General features: G+C 63.3%; 1 protein-coding gene across 1 annotated transcript in view; it reads left to right on the top strand.

Moving 5' to 3' along the window:
* Positions 1-16,810, top strand: part of UNKL (unk like zinc finger) — a 33,439-nt gene extending 16,629 nt beyond the window's left edge. The window contains exons 9-15 of the mRNA XM_032845896.1: positions 3,619-3,681; positions 6,019-6,172; positions 14,436-14,528; positions 14,742-14,969; positions 15,467-15,669; positions 15,782-16,018; positions 16,652-16,810. Of these exons, the coding sequence (XP_032701787.1) occupies positions 3,619-3,681; positions 6,019-6,172; positions 14,436-14,528; positions 14,742-14,969; positions 15,467-15,669; positions 15,782-16,018; positions 16,652-16,807 (1,134 nt within the window). The 3' untranslated portion in view covers positions 16,808-16,810. The remainder of the gene's footprint in view (positions 1-3,618; positions 3,682-6,018; positions 6,173-14,435; positions 14,529-14,741; positions 14,970-15,466; positions 15,670-15,781; positions 16,019-16,651) is intronic.
* Positions 16,811-18,718: the final 1,908 nt, after the last annotated feature.

The raw sequence follows: 18,718 nt of genomic DNA, 5'->3' as shown, positions 1-18,718 counted from the left end.
CGTTGGGCTGGGCATCAGGAAGGGGCTCCGGGTCCGGGCGGGACCCCTCGCAGGTAGGCAGTGTGGTGGGAGGGGCAGTGACCGGGCAGGGCGGGAGGCCCCTGGCTAGCTGGGCCTGGGGCTGGTGCTGCAGTTTTGCTAAAGGCACGGAGAGAGTCGGGACCCTCGTGTCTGTGGGGCGGGGGCTCCTTCTGGCTGCTACCCCTGGACACTTGTGGGGGTGCGAGAGTGGCCCCTCCTGCAGGACGGGGGCGGCTGGCTGTCAGGGTTCCCCAGAAAGTGCCCCTGTCTGAGGAAACGGGAAGCGCGTAGGCATCTCCCACCCACCTTCCCACTGGGTGCTTTTCGTGGAACTCACTTGCAAGGAACCTGGCCACTGAGACACCGGGTCGCAAGCCATCCTGCGCCCCTCTGTGTCCTGCTGCCTGGCCGTGGCTGCGCTCCTGGTGAGCCGGCATGGAGCGGCCTCTGCCCGTGGGTACTGGTGTCTGAGCCTAGAGCCCAGGACGGTCGGGCGCCTGCTGTGTCCCCACCATCCTGGCTTAGAAGCACTGGGGGGGTCTAGCATGATTCCCCCCCATGGCCACCAAACAGAGGCCCCCCCCCTCTCTGTGCCATTGACCCTCTTCGTGTCCAGGCCCTCTGCATGCCCAGCTAGGTGGCCCCTGGCAGACTGAGCCGAGAGCATTCTGGACCACCAGTCGGCCCGTAGCCTCACTGACACGGCAGGAAACCCTTCCTCTCTCCTCTTGGTGGTTCCCAGGGCCATGGCAGTTGTGGGCTTAGGTGGTGGTCAGACGGCTTCTGGCTGGGCCTCCCTGAGGCTCTGGGCTGCATGGAGCCTGTTGTGGGGGGCGGTTTGTACCCAGGGAGGCAGCATGCTTGATGGAAGCCCTGGGCTCCTCCGGGACGGTGTGGGAGCGTGAGACCACACCCGGCGCACACGGCCTGGTGAGGACACGGCCTGGTGCAAACGTCTTTTATGTTTTTTTCCTAAGTTATTTGGCAATTTAAAAAGTGGACCCGCTGTGGGCAGAATGGGTGCCTGGCCGTGGGCAAGCTCCCGGGGGGACGGACGTCTGACGCGCGCTAGTCTGTGCTCCCACAGCCTCGTGCCCGTGCCGAGTGCCGCAGAGCCCTCCGCTGCGGGAGGCTTGTGCTCCTGTGAGTTCGTGTCTGTTAAAGTAAAACACGAGCAGGGCAGCGCGCTCCTGTGGGCCGGCTCTGACGTCTGGAGCCCGTGCGGACCATCTTGGCGGCAACCCCGGGGCGCACTGGCCCAGACCTTCCTGAGGTCTCCTGCTGTAGCGGCCCCTCCGGGAGGGCCCAGTTGGGGGCGTCACCGGCCTGGCCGCCGCCAGGCACCAGGTCTGGACGAGATCACACGGGTGGGCGCTGTGCAGGGAGGGCTTCGCGGCCACACCCCTCGGTCTGCCTCACTCCCAAGTACCGTCGCCTGTGAGGGTCGACGTCAAACCCCAGACCTTGGCCCGTGCGCCGTGTGCCTCCCGCTGCTGCGTTCGCGCCGTGAGCAGGTCTGTGCCAGTGGCGGTTCGGCACGAAAACCACGCGCCTCTGGGGCACCGTCAGATTCACTCAGGCCGCGTCCCTGTGTCGGGCACACCTGAGGACAGCTGGGTCTCCCTGTGTGCAGACGCCGTGCCGGGTTCAAGGACTCCGGGGCTGGACTCCCTCGCTCACACGCGGGGTGGGAAGGCACGTCTCCCCGGCACGCCGCCGGCCCTCGTGTGCGCTGCAGACCCGCCCTGTCTGCCCAGAACACGCCGTGTGCTGGCGCTCGTCCGCCGGGTCAGGCTGTGAAATCTTAGAAAACCTGTATGTTGCTCCTGACAACAGCTACTGAGACCCGTGTAATTTCCTGGGTGATAAAACCTTCTTTTTTTTTTGAGGTGGTGTCTCTGGGTGGGCTCCTCCGCGCTCCTGGACGGGGGCTGGTCACCGGGAAGGCCAAGCCACGGTTAGAAACTCAGAACTTTCTGCGCCAGCCCATGTGGCCCGGGGGGCGGGAAGGGGCTGGGGATGGAGCTAATGGGACGAACTTCTGTGAAAACCCCCCAGTTCCGGGGTGGGGAGCATCTCCGTGCTGGGAAGGCCGCCCCGGCCCGCACGTGGGACTCTCGCGGACCTCAGCCGGTGCAGCTCTGGCTGGCTGCGTTCTTTGCCCTTTGTCGTTCGTTACACAATAAATTGATGTAAGTAAGTCCTTCCTGAAGCCCTGTGAGCTCTTTCAGAAGGTGGCCAGGCCCGAGGGGAGTTGTGTGCGTCCTGATTGACAGTGGTCGGTCGGAAACACAGGTGACAGTCTGACCCCAGGCAGAGGGTGTTGGAATCGGACTGGCATGGGGACAGCTGACACTGGGTGTCACAGGAATGTGGTGTGGGGTGTCCAGGCCTGGAAGAAGGGATGAGGTTGCCCACAGGGAGCCCTATATTCTGAAGGCAAGCAGAATGGTTTCGGGGTAACCTTGCTTTCCTCAGTGTCACTTAGCCTGGAAGCATAGATAGGTCTTTGGTCAGTGACTTTGGAAGCCCTCAGCCCGCTCTGCAGCGAGGAGGTCACTTCTGGACAAGAGAGCTGCAGGGGATCCAGAAGTATCTGGCTTGAACCCGTGGCCCATTGCCCTGCAAAAGGAGGGGCCCTGGTCAGCACTTCTCTGGACACCTTCCCCACCTCGCCCCCTGGGGATCACTCTGGGTTCTTTTGTGATTCCAGAAGCCAAAAAAAGGTAGAAAGGCCAGGATGCCCTGAGCCACCGCTGTGAATTCACATATTGTAAAATGAGTCATAAAAATCAGAATATTCCATTGATCTGAAGGACGTTTTGGTCCACGGTTCTTGTGTTGATGCTGACCTGGGCAGAGCCGATGCTGAGCTCTGAGCACAGTCTTCGTTGGGCACAGCGGGCCTGGCAGGTGGCTTGTCAGTCAGGGTTTCTGTATGTGTAGGGGAGAAAATAACCTTTCCCACTACCCTCTTCGGTTCAAGACCGGGCCCCTGCAAATTAAACTGATAAAAGGAGGAAAGGGTTATTATGTATCCATTTAGAAGTCTTCATAGAGAAGCAGTTAGATGTGGCAGCTTCAGCCCCTTTTAACAACGAGCAGTGAACCGTTCAGGAGCGGCAAGACGAAAGCAACGGGGTTTCTCATTCCAGGGTGGTGAACTCTGGGACGGTAAATGTATGGGGGAAGTAACGTCAGGCCAGGGTTACTTAGTGAGGCCTGTTCTGTGAACACGGTGCTGGCGTGGGAGAGGGGAGGGCGTGCCTTCACGAAGGAAGCTTGCCCCGCCTTCCAGGCTTTCTGCAGTTTTAGTGGAAGAGCCCTTTGCTTCCAGCTCAAGCCTGACCGCTGGTGGGCTTGGGGAGTGGGGGCTGCGGTGCAGAGCTCCCTCCTTCCTGCCCCACCTCCCCTCCAGGACCAGCCCGGAGGTCGGAGGTCAGGGAGCAGGTGGGAGAGACAGATTCAGACCCGAGGGAGGGTAGCGACATGAACACCTTTGCTGTCTCCTGAGGCGTCTGGACTCGGCCTCGTGCACGTGAGCGAGGCTTGGGGGTCTGTGTGCCTGGAGCCCACCACTGCCTCCTTCTGTTGCAGGCAAAGCGGAGAGAGTCCCCTGCCGAGGGCAGCCACCGGGCCAGCGAGCAGGACGGCAAGCAGGTACTGCAGGGGGCAGCCCTGGCTGCTGAGGCTCCCATAGACCTCTCCGGCCGCTGTCCATCTGTGGTGTCCTTGTGTTTCCACTTGCCTTCTTCCCAAACTGGCCTGTGCCTCCGTCTTTCATTCGAATGTTCAGAAAATGCTGCTGTTGCACTTTGGAAACAACAGAAGCCCCCGGCATTGTCCTCACAGGGAGCGGGGGGTGCCCTTCGTGGCCCGTCTGCGTGTGTCTTGGGGCTTCCTGAACAGAGCCCACCACGGGGCTGCGTCAGCCACAGCCCCAGCTGCCCTTGAGGTCCCCAAGTTCTCCTCCCTGCGTGGGCAGGGCCGGGCCCTCCATCTCGCCTGGCGCTCTCCCCTGCGTCCAGCGCTGTCTGCGATTTCCGCTTCCCGTGAGGACGTGGTTCCCCGCTAACACTGGCTGCTGCTCTCAGCACCCAGAACACTGATCTTTCTGTCGCCATCCGTGCTTGGAAGGCCTGGGGTGCCGTGTGGCTGCCGACGTGCCCCTGTGGGCAAGCATGTCGCCTCTCATCGTGATCTGTGCTGTGGGCTCTGTTCCTAAGTCCTCTGCAGGCGGCGCACCCGGCTTCCCTCCGGCCTGGTCTGCGGCTGCCCCCAGAGGGCTCTGCATCGTGGCCGGGCCAAGTCGCGAAGGTTCGTTCTCGTCTTAGGAGCCGTGACAGCAGCAGAAAGGGATTGGAAGTGAAAATGCAACTTAGTTATTTTGTGATGTTGCAAGGGAATCAAAACTCTAAGATGTTCATTAAGAATCTGAACCTGGACACATCGGCGATAACCACCGGTTCACCGGGGGACCCAGGCAGGCACCCACCGGCCCAGACACCCCGGGGCACGTTGCGCTGGCCCCCAGCCCCCAGCGCATCCTCATGTCCGCCAGCAGCCGGGAGCAAGCTGCCAGGCTCCTCTTCAGGCTCCCGCCCACCTGTACCCAGAGATGCCCTCCGTCCCGTCCAGAGCCAGCCTCCGGGACAGCAGGTGCCCCGCTGGGGCTTCCCAGGGCACTCGAGTGGCTCCCAGCACTTCCCTGGGACCCCCCAGTTTGAAGGCCATTTGGTTGGAGGCCGGCCTGACGGTCCTCTGGGGACCCCTCACTTGCCTCTGGACACCTGTGTGCCTGCCGGTGCCGGACCTTCCCTCCATGTAGCCCCAGGGAGACACGAGTGAGGGTGTCCTCAGGTTTCAGGATGGAGTGTCACCTGATGTCTGCCAGGAACACATCTTTGCACTGTGACTCCGTGGGTAGGGGAAGCCACAGCAGGAGCCTCAGGCCGGCGGCTTCTAGCTGGGCTCAGCGTGTGGGGGGATGGTGGGCTGCTTGCCCTGCCTTCCTGCCTCAGCTGGGGACGGAGCGGGAGCCTGAGCCCAGGGAGCCCGGGGACCTTGCTCTCCAGACTTGGGTGGTTCAGGCTCATGTCACACGTGTGGCAGGGGCTGTCACAGTGTCCCCTGTGCTCGCGGCTGGTGTCTGCACCGGGGGCTGAACGCAGCCACCATCCGGGAAACACTCAGAGGAGCCGTCTGTGCAGGGTGGCTCTCCCCTCGTGAAGCACGTGTTCTTTCTGTTCCTGTCATCGTCGTCATCGTCATCATCATGGAAAACGTAACTGGGGCCGACCAAGTAGTAAAGCCATCCCGGCCTGGGCTGGCGCGGCCCCTGCCCAAAGCTAACTTCTGTCCCGTTTTGAAGCAAAAACCAGACACCACACATCTCCCTTCCGCGTGGCTACCGGTCCCCGACAGCACGGTGACTGGGGTGCCACCTGCAGGGCCCCGAGCCCTGGCTCGCCCCGTGTCCTGGTGCTGTGGGTCGTTGGTGCGCCGCCGCGCTGCCGGCCGGGCTCCTGGACCGCACTTGTCCTGCTCTGTGGCTACTGAGTGAAGTCGTGCGCCTTGCCCTCTGCTTTTTACCCTTCTTGGGTCATGAGATTATTTTTCTGTTTTCAGAAGCGGTGTTGGCTCTCTGCTGATGCCTTTTGGTGGATTTTTTGTTTACTGCCGTGTATCTGCTCTCGAAACGGTTTCTGCAGAAAAGGCCATTAAATAGGACACTTTTTAGATGCATTTGTGCCCGTCCCTGGGTGATTGGCAGCCAGTGACTGCCTGTCCTGGTCGTCACAACCAACTAGGCAGTTCAAGACCTTCTGAAACATCTGGAGGAGTCGCACTGCGTTATATTTGCTGTGGGGTTGGACGTTAGCCAGCCGTCCCGTCTGTGACTGTCCCCGCGCCCCCCTCCCGTGGCCTCCATCACGGAGCAGTCACGTGGCTGCTCCCCGCGCCCGCTACTCATCTTGTTTCTGTGTCTCCGCGCAGAACCACCTGTCCGTGTCCGCAGTGGCTCACCCGCTCGCCCCTGGCGTGGGGTCCAGCACCGGCTCCGGCAGCTCCTCCCCGACCGCCCTGCCCACCCTCCCGGCCTGCGCCCACCCGCCCGAGCCCCCCAGTGGTGCTTCCGAGCCCGCCCCAGGTAAGTCTGACACTTCCCTGGTTTCCTGACTTCGCACTCACGTTGTATCTTTTCAGGGGTCTGTGTCAGGACATGTGGCAGAAGGCTCCTTGTTGTAGAAAAGCCACTGTGTATTGGGCACCTGTCCCGTGGCTGTACTGTCTGTGATCTAGAAACACGCCCCCTAGCAGCAGCCTCCTGGCCCTAGGACGAGAGCGGAGGGTCTGGGGACGAGGCCGGCTGAAGGCGGTGGCGTGGCTGAGTGATCCTTAGCTGCTGGGAGTCCTTGAGGGTCTGGGGACTGATGACCCAGGAGATTGGAGTCCGGCCAGAGGGAGACGGTTGTCCTGAGAGCAGGGGAGAGGAGGGGTGTGGAGCGGGGAGAGTGCGACCTGTGGCCACAGCTGCGGAGGGCTCGCACTGCTGGCCTGACCCGAGTCCCCATCTCTGTCCTGGGAAAGGGAGACTCGGCAGGGGCTCTGTTCGTGGCTCTTGCCGTGTTCTCTGTCCCAGGGTTGGCCGGGACGGTGTGGCCGTGGGCACCACAGGGAAGTTGCTCCGGTGAGAGGCCAGCCCAGTTAGCTCCAGTGCCGTCCGTCCTCTGCACTGGGAGTCCTGGAGCGCACCCTTTCTTTTTCACCTGCTCTCTTGGGGACTGGAGGGGACCGGGAAGGCCCCTGTGTACCCGTGTCAGGGCACCACTTGGACGCCAGGTGGCCAGCCCGGGGATGGCATGCTCCTACCCAGAGGTAAACGTCCATGGCCGGTGGCCCGGTGGTGTGTGCGCATTGCTTTCCACCCCCTTAAACTCGGGCACCCCGGTCACGCCAGCCCAGGACGGGAAGGAGAGTATCTTTCCAGCGGCCATGCAGATGGCAAATCCTGGACTTGAAGGGGCCACGGAGCCCTGTGGTCCCTTCTGCTGATGTGAGGGACGCCGGACAGGTGAACGCAGTCCTGCTCCCGCGTCGTGGCCCACCCCGGGGCGCGTCCGCATCGCTGGCTCAGGCTGGGCTCCCCGCCCCGTGCTCATTCTCAGGAGGGTCTTTAAAGGGTCACTCATCTACAACCGGGAGACCTTCTGTGGCCGGGCATGTCTTGCCGCACAGCCCTGGCATTCCTGCATGGGCTCCGCCTCGGAGCTGCTTCCTCTGCTGAAGAATCTTCTGGAGTCGAGCTGGCCTTTCCCCCCAGGAGGGGGAGCTGGGGGCAGAGAGGGGACCCCTGGTGCAGCTGCCCCATCCCCCCACCGGTTTTCCCCCCGAGCCCTGACCTTCTTTCCTTGGTGGACTCAAACTTGTGACTCCTGCTTCCATGCTCTGGGCTTTTCTGGAAATCCTGTCCACATGGCTGTGAGGACCGCCAGCGGCTCTCCCTCGGGCTCTCCCTTAGACCGGCGCGTTGCTTCAAGACTTACCTCCTTCATGGGTGGGTTCTGCGTCTATTTTCTTATAAGCGAAACCAACCACACGTGTGTTTTAGCTTGACCTGGAATGGGGGATGGAACAAGGTGTCCCTCTTGAACCACAGAGGTCTCTGGTTTGATGTGGACTCGACGTGGCCAGTGGGCTGGAGAACTCAGCCAAGTCGCACGTGCCGGCAGAGACTCGGAGGTGGGGGGGGGCACGTGTGCGAGCTGTCTGGCCACTGAGCAGGTCCCCTGCCGCGCTTGGGGGCTGAGTGGTTAGTTATGCAAGGAGCGCCGTCTGTATCGTGTGTCTCTAAGTGGCTCCCCTAGAGAATGCTGGACTGAGGCGCTTGGCTGCCGGACACGTGTGGTTAAAGACGCGAGCCCGGGTTGGGCACACGCGGTGGTGCGTGCTGGACGCCTTTGTTTCCAGCTGGAAAGGAGCCAGGAAGCTGTTGCTCTGAATGGCATGTTTGATTTTACTGTTTTGGGTTTTATGTGTCAAACACAGAGCTTAAAAAAAAAAAAAAGAAAAGCTTATTTTCCCAGTTCACAGGTAGTCATAGTAAAATTGGAGACTCCTGATCAGGGAAGAAAATCCCTGCCCTAAGCAGGCGAGGCCACATTCAGCTCTGCCCCCAGACCCCCAAACGGATAGAGCTGGGGGCACCTGCACCTCGAGAGCGGCCTCGCGGCAGTGTGGCGGCCCCCAGGGAATCCGCGTCTTCTCAGTGTCCCCAGCCGTCACCCTTCCATCGGGGTCCTCGGCCTGTTTGTGTCACGGAGCGTTTGCAGGTCCTTCTTCCGCTCACCTAAGTGTTCCCTGAACCAGCTGCCCAGAGGTAGCATTGCCTGCTGACAGAGTACGTTTTCGGTGCCACTGCTGTTAGAATCAGGAGCTGCTGCTGTCGTCGTTTTCTCTGGAGATCATCACGGGTTGTCATACCCCAGTCTACGGGCCCAGTTAGGAGTCCTCAGAGCTACCCTCTGGTCCCAGGAGGGCCCTCGCCATCCGCCTTCCTGCTGCTGAGGACCCCCAGGCTGCGGGGTGCCTGGCAAGAGCCTGCCCTACCTACTGGGGCTGGCGGGTGCAGACGCGGCGGCGGCCTCACGTAGGCTGGTGTGGCTCGGGTTCTGGCCTTACGGTGCTCTGCCCACAGGGAATGAGTAAGCGCTGGTGAGTAGATGCTGTTTGCAGACTAACCGTGTGACTGGTGGCTTTAGTGGAATCCTTTCAGGGCACTTGGCGGATTTCCTTTCCTTTGCCTTCCCCTTCATACCAGCGGGTTTCCGATTAAAACAGTGACCCCGAAATAGTCCTGACGGAGCGCGTTGCCGGGAGTGGCCGGGAGTCAAGGGTGGGAAAGCCTTCATCCAGAGACCAGATGGAATATGGAGGAGACGGAGGGCCTGGCCGCGGGAGCTGTGGTCACCTGGCTCGCAGCGACCTCAAGGGCAAGGGTCCGGGCCCGGGGCCATGGCGTGCTCCGTGGTGTGCTCGTTTACATCGGAGCGTGTCTGGACGGGAGGGAAGGTCCTTCACCTGAACAAAAGCGGCCCTGCCAGGCGAAGCCCCTTCGGGCACCTGGACGTGGGCTTTGGGCACACCGCCTCCAGGGGCCGGTGTCAGGAGGTGCGCGCCCCCCTGGGGACCCACATACAGGGCGGCAAGGAACTGGGGACTCCGAGGACTCGGGCTGGCGGGGCCCGCCCACGCGCACCTGCCCGCGGCGCCCCGACAGGTGCGGCGGGGGCGAGGCGGGCGCGGGCCAAAGGGTTTGGTCACCAGGGGCGGGGCCGGGGCCGGCGCAGATCTAAGGGGTGCGTCGCCGGGGGCGGGGCTGGCGCGCGGTGAGTAGGAGGGTTGCGTTGTTCGGGGGTGGGGCCGGCACCGGGTGGGTGGGGCTGGCCTCAGGGTTACGTCACCCAGGGGCGGGCCGAAGGGTTGCGTCACTCGGGGGCGGGCCCGACGCAGGGCGGGCGGGGCGCGGGCTGCGTTTGAATCGGCGGCGGCGGCGGCGGCGGCGCGGCGGACGGTGAGTCAGCATCGTCAGCCCCGCGCCGTCTGGGTGTGGGTCGTCATTATGCGGAACTAGCTGTGCACCCCGGGCGAGGTGAGAGCCAGCTCCGTCTCGACGCGCCTTCCCGCCAGGAGCGCAAACACCCCTCCCGGGTTGCGCTTCCTCCCCAGGTGCGCCATGTCCCCACGTGCCCACCTCCCCAGGTGAGGTGCGTCTCCCACCTCCCTGCTTCTCCCAGCTCCCCGGTGGGTCTCCTCCCCAGGTGCGCTACCCCGTGCACCGAGCCCCCTCCCCCAGGTGAAGTGTGTCTCCCACCCCCTCCATCACCTTCCTCCTTCCCAGGTGCACCTCCCCTCGCCTCCAGGTGCTGCTCGTACCCGTTGTCGTAGCGTCTGTGCCCAGCCAGGGGTGGCACCCAGGGGTCAATACCAGCTCCCTTAGAGGCTGTCAGTGGCGTGAATGCAAACAGACCCTTTTTGGGAACCTGCTCTGCAGAGGCGCCCGCGGGTTCCCTGCGTGGGCGCGAGCCGCGGGGCTTCTCCAGGGGGGCCTGCATCACCTAGCGGAGGTGCTTTGGCTCCTGGTGACGACGGGGTTCCTGCCTGGTCCTGCCGGGGATCGTCACCTGCACTGTTGGAAATTCAGGCCGGTGGGTGAGTGGGTTTGCCCGGTGCCTCTCCATGCTGTCTTAGGGGAGGACGGTCTGCTGGGGGGCATCCGGCCCTGGGTGGGGAGCAACCCTGCGCCAGGGCTGCCCCATGCTGGTCTTTAATTCTGTGCACTGTGCGCGTTGTCCCTTTGTGTCCCTTGACCCTGAAGGACCGCGTGGCCTCCTGAATGTGCTGTGTCACGTCAGGATCCGGGGATTGCCAGGGCCGTTACTCAGCAGCTCTCCGCTGATTTCTCACGAACGTCTGGGTGGTTCCTGGTGGTTGGGCAAGGCGGTTCTGGGTCCGATGGCACAGCTTACGTAATTTAGCTTTAGATTGTAAGCGTTCAAGTCTTTTTTAAAAGACTTTTTTTCTGCTTTCCTTTGAGAGAACATCCCAGAGGACTTGGGTCTGACTCAGAGCAGTGATGTGGAGCAGGCACGGGTCTTGCTCTGAGATGAGCAGCTGGTGGCCCCAGACAGCAAGCTGGCTGTGTCCCGGGCGGCCGGTGCCTCTCTGCCCCTTCTGCTCCTGAGGCTGGGGTAGGGGGGCCTCTGTTGAGTCATGGGGTGGGGGTGGGGGACTGTGACAAGATGAATCTTTAACAGGTGAGGAAAGGCTCCTGGTTCAGCTGCTTCTCCCCCATGGTCAGTTCATTTGTGCTTTTGTTATGCAGAAAGTGTTTCTAGAACTTTTTGCGTTGAAGCATGCCACACCTAACCTGGTGCTGAAGGTTGAGGCCCCGTCACCAGGCCTGGCTGACCTGCGTGTCCGGGCAGAGGCTTGGGACCCCAGGCCTGCACCGGAAGGGTGGGTTTGGGCTTCCATCCTTGTGGCCACCGTGCAGAGCACAGAGAGGTGGGGGCAGGGCAGGTGGGGGGCGGAGCTGCCTTTCAGCCGTGAGTTTGCAGGGGTCCAGGCAGACATGCAAAACGAGGGTTTGGGAGGCTGAGCAGAAGTTCTCACAGGATGAGGGGAGCCGATGGAAGGCCTGGCCAGGCTGCAGCCTACGGCAGTGTCCAGTGTCATAAGTCCCAGAGGAAGAGCCACGGTGGGGGCAGGGTCTGGCCCCGGTGGCCACGAGCATGCCAAAGGGCACAGTCTCCACCGGAGGTAGGACTCTTGACGTGCCAGGATTGGCATTTCAGAAAGACCCCTTGTGGGACAGCGTGGTGGGGCACAAGGAGCAGCCCACAGAGACCACTGGAGCTTAGGGCCCTCGGTTGTGCGGGTTCCAGGAGGATGGAGGGGCTGAGGGCTCCTCCTGGGGCCCTGCTGAGCACGTGAGCCCTGGAGTACCAGCAGGGGTGGCCCTGTGTCCCCAGAGTTTGGGAAGCTGCTGATGGGGCAGTGGGCCTCTCCCTGGTAGGAGGAGGCAGAGTGTCTGCGTGGGGGGATGTTGGCATCGCAGGGTTAGGGCTGCTGAAGCAGAGTGTGTGGCCGTGGAGCAGGCAGTGGAGGGGCCACTGGCCCTCCCCAGGCCCCCCAGAGAGGGTGGGAGGGTTGAGAAGGGGGTCCTAGTAGGGGAGGGGAGGGCAAGGTGGCGCTGAGGGGAGGGTGCTGCCTTTTCCCAGAGCATGGAGGCGTGGGTGCAAGGCTGGAGGGCGAGGCTTGGCAGTAGTTTGGGGTGAGGTGGGGACAGGATGTCAAGGGGGGGTTGGTCAGCGCGGGGTGGGCATGGGAGAGGGGCGTCAGGGTCAGCGGCGTCTTGCCCGGGAGCAGGTGGACCCTCTGGGCAGTTCATAGTTCTGTTCGAGGAGGGTCCCAGGAGTTCTGGGCCTTTGGTCTGTGGAGGTGTCTGTCCTTGGCCCCCATTATGGTGAGTTGAATTATGTGTCCTCAGAAGGTAGCTCTCAGTTCTAACCCCCGAGAATGGGATTTTATTTGGAAACAGGCCTTGCGGATGTAGTCCAGGTAAAACGAGGTCATGTGCATGGGCCCTAACCCAGTGCAATGTGTCTAAGAAGGTGACAATTCGGCCTGGACGTGGAGGGGTGGCCGTGGGACAGCCAAGGCCAGGGCTGGGGTGTCCACCGGCCCAAAACTGCCAGAGCTGGCCAGCAACACCAGCAGGACTGAGCCTGCCCCGGAGCCGTGGGAGGAAGCTGGCCCTGTGGACCTTGGTCTCACCTTCTCTCCCAACAGTGAGATGGACTCGTGGGGCGGATTCGTGGGGCGCTGTTGGAAGCCGCCTCCTGTGGTGCTCGGTTTGGGTGGCCCCAGGATGCAGGTGGCCTGTGCTGCTGGGTCTTAGGAAGGAGCTGGCCAGCAAGCGGGCGTGTGTGTGGGGGTCCTGGCTGTAAAGAAAGGCCGGAGAAGCACGGGCTGGGGGAGCCCACCAGGAGGAAGGGGCCCTGTGGGCCCCAGCTGGGCCGTGTCTGCCTGAGGGACTCTTATCTGTCCGTCATCCCCGCAGCCGTCCGGTGCAGGGGCTGCTGGGGGCTGCCGGTGCCACGGTGGGCTCCCTGGCTGCCCTGGCGCGGGGTCTTTCTCTACAGCCCCACGGAGGACCACGGCCCCGTGTCGCGCGCTTGGCTCCGCGGCTTCTTTGTCTTCAGAGCGGTTTGCGGTGGGGGTGGCTCTGGCCCGGCGTGCTCACCTCCTCCCTGGATGGGACTCACAGGAGCCCCTAAAACCTTTGTCGGAAGAGTGTTTCCTTCTGAGCGGGCCGGCCCGCGGTGCGGGTGAGGAGTAGGGAGGCCGGCCGACCTGGGTACAGTTCAGTTGCGCGCCGGAATCCAAAGCAGGGCCGGGGGCGGGGCGGGGGGTGCCTGCACGGTGCCCCCCACTGTGCGCTCCCGGCCATGCCTGCCACCCCCCCCCCCGAGTCCCAGCCCCAGCGAGCCCACATTTCCCCTCCACATGGGCCGGAGGACGGGGGGTGTGTGCCTGTGCTGGGGGACTTAGGGGACTTAGCCTGGGGCTGCCTCTAGGCCGGCTGCTAGGAGCCAGCGTAGCATGAGGCACCATCCCTGCGGCCAGTTCAGTGGGCTTCACGGAGGTGAGCGGTGTCCACCAGCCCTAGGGACAGGGAAGGGGTGGCGTGGCTGAGGGCCCCCAGCGGGGCCAGACCGCAGCTCTGATCTGCAGGCGTCCTGCAGCCGGCTCCTGGGGAGTCTGCCTGTCCCAGGCCTGCGGTGGTTCCTAAGTCCCGTCTCACCCTCTTCCCCTCCCTGCCCGGGTTTCCCCGGTAACTAGTCATTCCCGGGTAATTGCGGTAGATGCTTAACCGTTTGAAGGGTGGTAGTTTCTCTGCAGCCGCCGGACGTTTGGGCTTCGCTCCTGGATGCTAACCCAGCTGTTGGCCTTGGTTGTGGTCCACCTGCTGCTTCCGGGCACGTCCCTGGAGCCGCAGCACGACCAGGAGTCTGGGCCCAGCCAAGGGCGGGATGTGGTCAGCAATGAGCAGTGGCTCTTCTCCCTGGTGCTTCTGGTTTGCTGTCATTTGTCACAGTTCAGGGGGACTTGGACACTAGGAGGCTGGGGGCAGGGCCGAGGCAGAAGGCTCCAGAAGTGTGGCTCACAGACCCCGAACAAGCAGGCCCAACTTGGGCCTCCAGGGTGCGTGCCCTGGGCTCTGGCATGGCCATTGGACCCGGGGCTCTGGGGGCGGGGGACGCCCTGTGATCTCCAGAGACTGTCCCTGCTGCACCTGCCGGGCCGGCGGGGGGTCGGAGGCCTGCTGGCCGGCAGGGGAAGAGCAAGGCTCAGCCACAAGGGAAAGGCCACCTGCTTCACGGAGGGGCGCACGGTGGGGCAGTGTGGCTGACCTCATGCTGTGCCTTCAGCGCCCCGGGGTCTTCTGCAGACGGAAGATGGCGACGGCTCAGGCCCAGCGGGTGTCCCGGGAGTCACACAGAGGGCCGGCGGGGGGTGTCCTCTGGCCGCCCCTTCCCTGAGTCGACCGCTGTGCAGCTGCTGGAATTGAGAAGCTCTTGGGGCTGCTGGGCCTGAGCCGGGTGCCTGGGGGCCGGTGTCAGAGGGGAGGGGATGAGGGGCGGGAGACCCCAGCTTGCAGGAGAGGGAAAGCTTTGGGAGGTGGGGAGCCCCATGCTGTTCCAGGCCTCTGTTCCGGTAACAGACGGGCCGAGAGGTGTCGGGGTCCCAGAAACCCTAGCAGCGCCTGGTCCGGGCAAGAGCGTGCATCTCACACAGCGGCCAGGCTCCGGCGCGGCCCCGCGCTCACGGGACGTCCTGTCCTCCAGGTGCTGCTCTGGACCTTCACCCCCGCGACCTCGGCCTCCCCGCCCTAGACGGAGAGCGGGAAGAGCATGACAGCGGCGACCTGGGCCCGGCAGGTAGGACGGCGCACCGGGGGCTCTTGGCTGGGCTGGCCGGGCTCCCTCTTCGGAGGGTCCCGTGGCCAGGCTGTGGTCAGCCCCGACCCCTGGGGGCCTCTGGCCTAGCATCGTGGTCTCTGTGGAGACCTGGGCGCAGCCGCCACGGTCCCGCACGGTGGTCACGTTGGCCCCAGCCCCATGCGCTCACTCGACCACGTCCGCTCTCCGCAGGTCCGAGGTCACTGGGGGGCGCGGCGCCTGTCACCATCCCGGGCTGCCCGCCCCGCTCCCCGTCCCTGCACTCATCCTCGTCGCTGTCCACCTCCCCGCTCAGCTCGCTGTCCCAGTCCCTGTCGGGGCCTCTCGTCTCCTCGGCCATGACACCCCCCCAGCAGCCGCCGGCCCTCAGGTCGGAGCCTGGGGCACTGGGCCCCTCCGCCACGTCCTACAGCTCCTTAGGTGAGCCGGGCCCCCCACATGGTCGCACTGCCCGGACTTGGGGGCGGCCACTGCCCAAGAGGTCCCCTGTCCAGTCTGCTGGCAGTGCCTTGGGGCACGAGGACGGGCGGTGCACGTAGTTGGCTGTCACCTGGGAGCAGGGGAACCTGGGATGTCACTTGGGACCCAGCGCACAGCGTGCCAAAAGCACCAGCCCTTGCGTTATTTCCTCGTCGGGGACGGTTCTCTGGTGCGCCTCCCCTGACGCGCTCAGGCCACACACGCCTCCCCGTAGGCGACCCCACAGCTCCGGGGCCTCTGGACGGAGGCGAGGGGGTTTCGGGGGCCAGGGTTTGCACGGTGACAGCTCTGACCTCAGTTCCTTTTCTGCTTACGCGCCCTGAGTGGCCGGGAAGAGGCTGCAGCAAAAGATGGGGGCGGGGGTCGCGGTCAGCGGGGCCCAGATGTGGCGTCTCAGCGCAGCCGCCAGTGACCGCTCCCGTCCCCTCCACGCACAGGCTTGAACGGCGTCCCCGGGAGCATCTGGGACTTTGTTTCCGGCAGCTTCTCCCCCAGTCCGTCCCCCATCCTGAACAGCGGCCCCGCCCCGCCGGCAAGCACGAGTCCCAGCGGCGCGGAGCTGGCCCGGGTCCGGCGGCAGCTGGACGAGGCCAAGAGGAAGATCCGGCAGTGGGAGGAGTCCTGGCGGCAGGTGAAGCAGGTGCGCCAGCGGGGCCGGCGGGGAGGCGGGACAGGTGCGCCACGGCGGGGGGTGGGGGCACCCCGTGCTGCCCGCCGCTGCAGCCCCCCGTCCCCCGCCCCCCCGGTCGCAGGCCTGTGACGCGTGGCAGCGGGAGGCGCAGGAGGCGAAGGAGCGGGCCCTGGCGGCAGACAGCGCGCGGCAGCTGGCCCTGCAGAAGAAGGAGGAGGTGGAGGCCCAGTTCCGGCGGCTGCAGGAGGAGCTGGAGGGCCGCGGGCTGCGGCGCTGCGCCGACCTGGGCGCCGTCCCTCTGCCCCAGCTGCACTCACTGCAGAGTCGGCTGCGCCTGGACTTGGAAGCCGTGGACGGGGTGAGTCCTGGTGTTGGCTCCGGGCAGCTGCGAAGGCTGGCCAAGCCGGTCTGTCCCCTCCCTGCCGGCTCTGCCCTGCGAGGACGAGGACGGGCTGGGCGCCCCTCCCGCCAGGCGGGGTCAGAGCCAGCGCGGCCCCTCCCTGAGGTCGCTCTGGGTCCCCGCGCAGATCTCTGCCTGCTTCCACCCTTTGTGTTCTCCACCCTGGGCTGTAAATCCCTTCCACACCAGGGCCTGTTGTGAGAACTTGAGCACCTGGAAGGTTCCACGGCCCTCACGTACCGTTCCCCTCCCGTGGCCGCACAGCCCCTCAGGCTCTGCCTGCTCTCTCGGCCGGAGGCCCGGGTCCGGAGTCAGGGTGCCCACGAGCCCAGCCCCTCAAGCCTGCTGGCCACAGGGCGCGGTTGGGGCCTCCCTGTAGTCCTAGCCCCTTGAGGTGGCCACCTGCCAGGCTGCCCCCTCCCGTGCCTGTGCGGCCGCTCAGGTCTCATGAGGGGTTCCCTGGCCCTGACTCTGCAGCCGGGGCCACCTTCCCCGACGTCCCACGGAGGCCCCGTCTGTGGTTTTCCTGGGGCCTCGGTTCGGCCGCAGCAAGCCGCCGACCCCACCACCGTCCACGTCTCGCCCCCGCAGGTGATCTTCCAGCTGCGAGCCAAGCAGTGCGCCGTGTGCCGGGAGTGCGCCCGCGGTGCCGTCCTCCAGCCCTGCCAGCACCGCGTGCTCTGCGAGCCCTGCGCCGCGGGCGCGCCCCCCTGCCCCTACTGCGAGGGCCAGCCCCTCCCGTGGTGACTGTTCCTGTGTGTTCAGCCTGGGCTGCGGCCGCCGCCTCTCCAGCCTCCTGGGCACAACCCCTGGAGCCCGCCCGGCCCCACGGGCTCAGGAATGACGCAGGTGACCCTGCCAAGCACTTTGTAAACTGGGGGCGTTACACACTCTGAGTTGCTGTAAGCTGCTTTCTAGGTTTGTGGTTTTTTAATACGCGATAACGCGAAGCTTTATACGTGGACTGTGAACTTACACCGTTTCCTATCCGTTCGTTAAATCCGTGGTATGGTAAAGCTCTTAGATTTCCTATTCTGAAATGAGGACTTATGAAATGAGCGTTTATCTAGTAGTGAGAAATACCTAATTTTTTTAGTTTTCCAATTAAGTGCAAACAGTATCTGTAGCAGTGACACCGAAAGAGGTTTTCAATCTGCAGAAGGACCCTCACCCTGCGCACGCTCACTAACTGGTTTTCTAGGCCAGGAGCGTGCCATGGTGCCGGGCGCCGAGCCCCAATCATGCTCCGTGACCCGCAGCCGCTTGTCTAAGTGCCTGAGCCTCACACGAGGGGCGGACGAGGCCCTTCCCTCGGGCTTGTTGCTCCCAGGGGCCTGATGGCGGAGGCTCTCATGTTCATCGCAAAGCCGTCCCTGAGCCTCTGCAGCCCCGGGAGCCTGCAGGGCCCCCAGTTGGGCAGCCTGAGGCCAGAGACTCGCCCCCCGCTGCAGGGTAGCCCGGGGGATCACCAGGGTCACTCAGGTGATCCCAGGCTTGCAGGGAGAGCCCAGCCTCCTGGCCCCGGCAAAAATGCTCCTGAGAACCGGTGTGGTTTTGGGGACGACCTGAATCTTCTCTGGTCTGCGCTGGGTCGTTTTCCTAGAAATCTGGGGAGGAGGAAAGGATGTGTGTAGTCGGCCCAGACTCTCCTCCTCGCGATGCCGTAGAGGGCGGCGGGAACAGGTGCGGCCCCTCTGGCCCAGAGGTCTGGGCCCACACGTGGCTTTGCCAAAGACTTTTCATAGCATTTTGTAAGCGGCTCAGTAAAAATTCTTATCAGTAACCAAATATTTACTAGAGTGAGAGGTTGAAAACCTTTAACTTAGGACATCTCGATAGCGCTCGCTTCCAGGGCGGCTCCGTGATGCTCCACAGCTGGCCCGCTACGAAAGGGGACTGTTGACTTGGTTTTAGTGAATCTACTTTGTTTTTAATGACAGTGATGATTTATTAGCTCTTAGAAATGACGTATATTTTGTGCTACTGTTATCACCGTTTAAAATTATTTTTATTAATATTTATGCATCGTTTCCCATTTTAGGCCTTTGGTCATTTTTGGGAAACGGGACAATGTTTATTATCAGTACCTAGTCTAGACCTTTTCACATTGTGGACTAAGGCAGGCAGTTCAACTTGACGCCTGTAAAAGTTGCTCTGGTTGGTTCTTGCCGTGCGGCGGGCGAGACGGGAGCCAAAGGGGACCCAGAGAACCGCCCGGGGTGGGCCCGGGGGGAGCCTCGGCTGACCCGCAGGTGGGTGGCCGCGGTGCTGGGTGCAGCTGCTCCCGCCTCTCGGCGCTGTCCCAGCCGAGTCCTGCCTCCACGGCCGGTGTAACCGGGGCCACAGGAGACCTCGCTCGGTGGGCAGCTTCGTGGGGGGGATTTACGGAAGCTTCTGCTTACGTTCTGAGTGTTAGAGGAGAACGTTACTGGAACATAACTTTAACCCTGAAAGTAGTATTTACAATGCATAATCATTTACTTGTAGTGAATCGTTCCGAGTTAACACTTGTTTAAAGTTTTTTACACTACGGCATTTGTGCAGCGGTTTACAGAACCCACGGAATTATTTTTCTCAGTACAGGAATTAAAACTTTGAGTCTTTATTCTGTCTGCCTCTCTGAGCCGAGCCTGAGTGCCTCCCGGGCCCCAAAGGAAG

The sequence above is a fragment of the Lontra canadensis genome, unplaced genomic scaffold (genome assembly GCF_010015895.1).
Source record: "Lontra canadensis isolate GAN:19392208 unplaced genomic scaffold, GSC_riverotter_1.0 scaffold171, whole genome shotgun sequence".
Classification (NCBI taxonomy): Eukaryota; Metazoa; Chordata; class Mammalia; order Carnivora; family Mustelidae; genus Lontra; species Lontra canadensis.
This window is presented reverse-complemented; position numbering and strand designations above follow the sequence as displayed.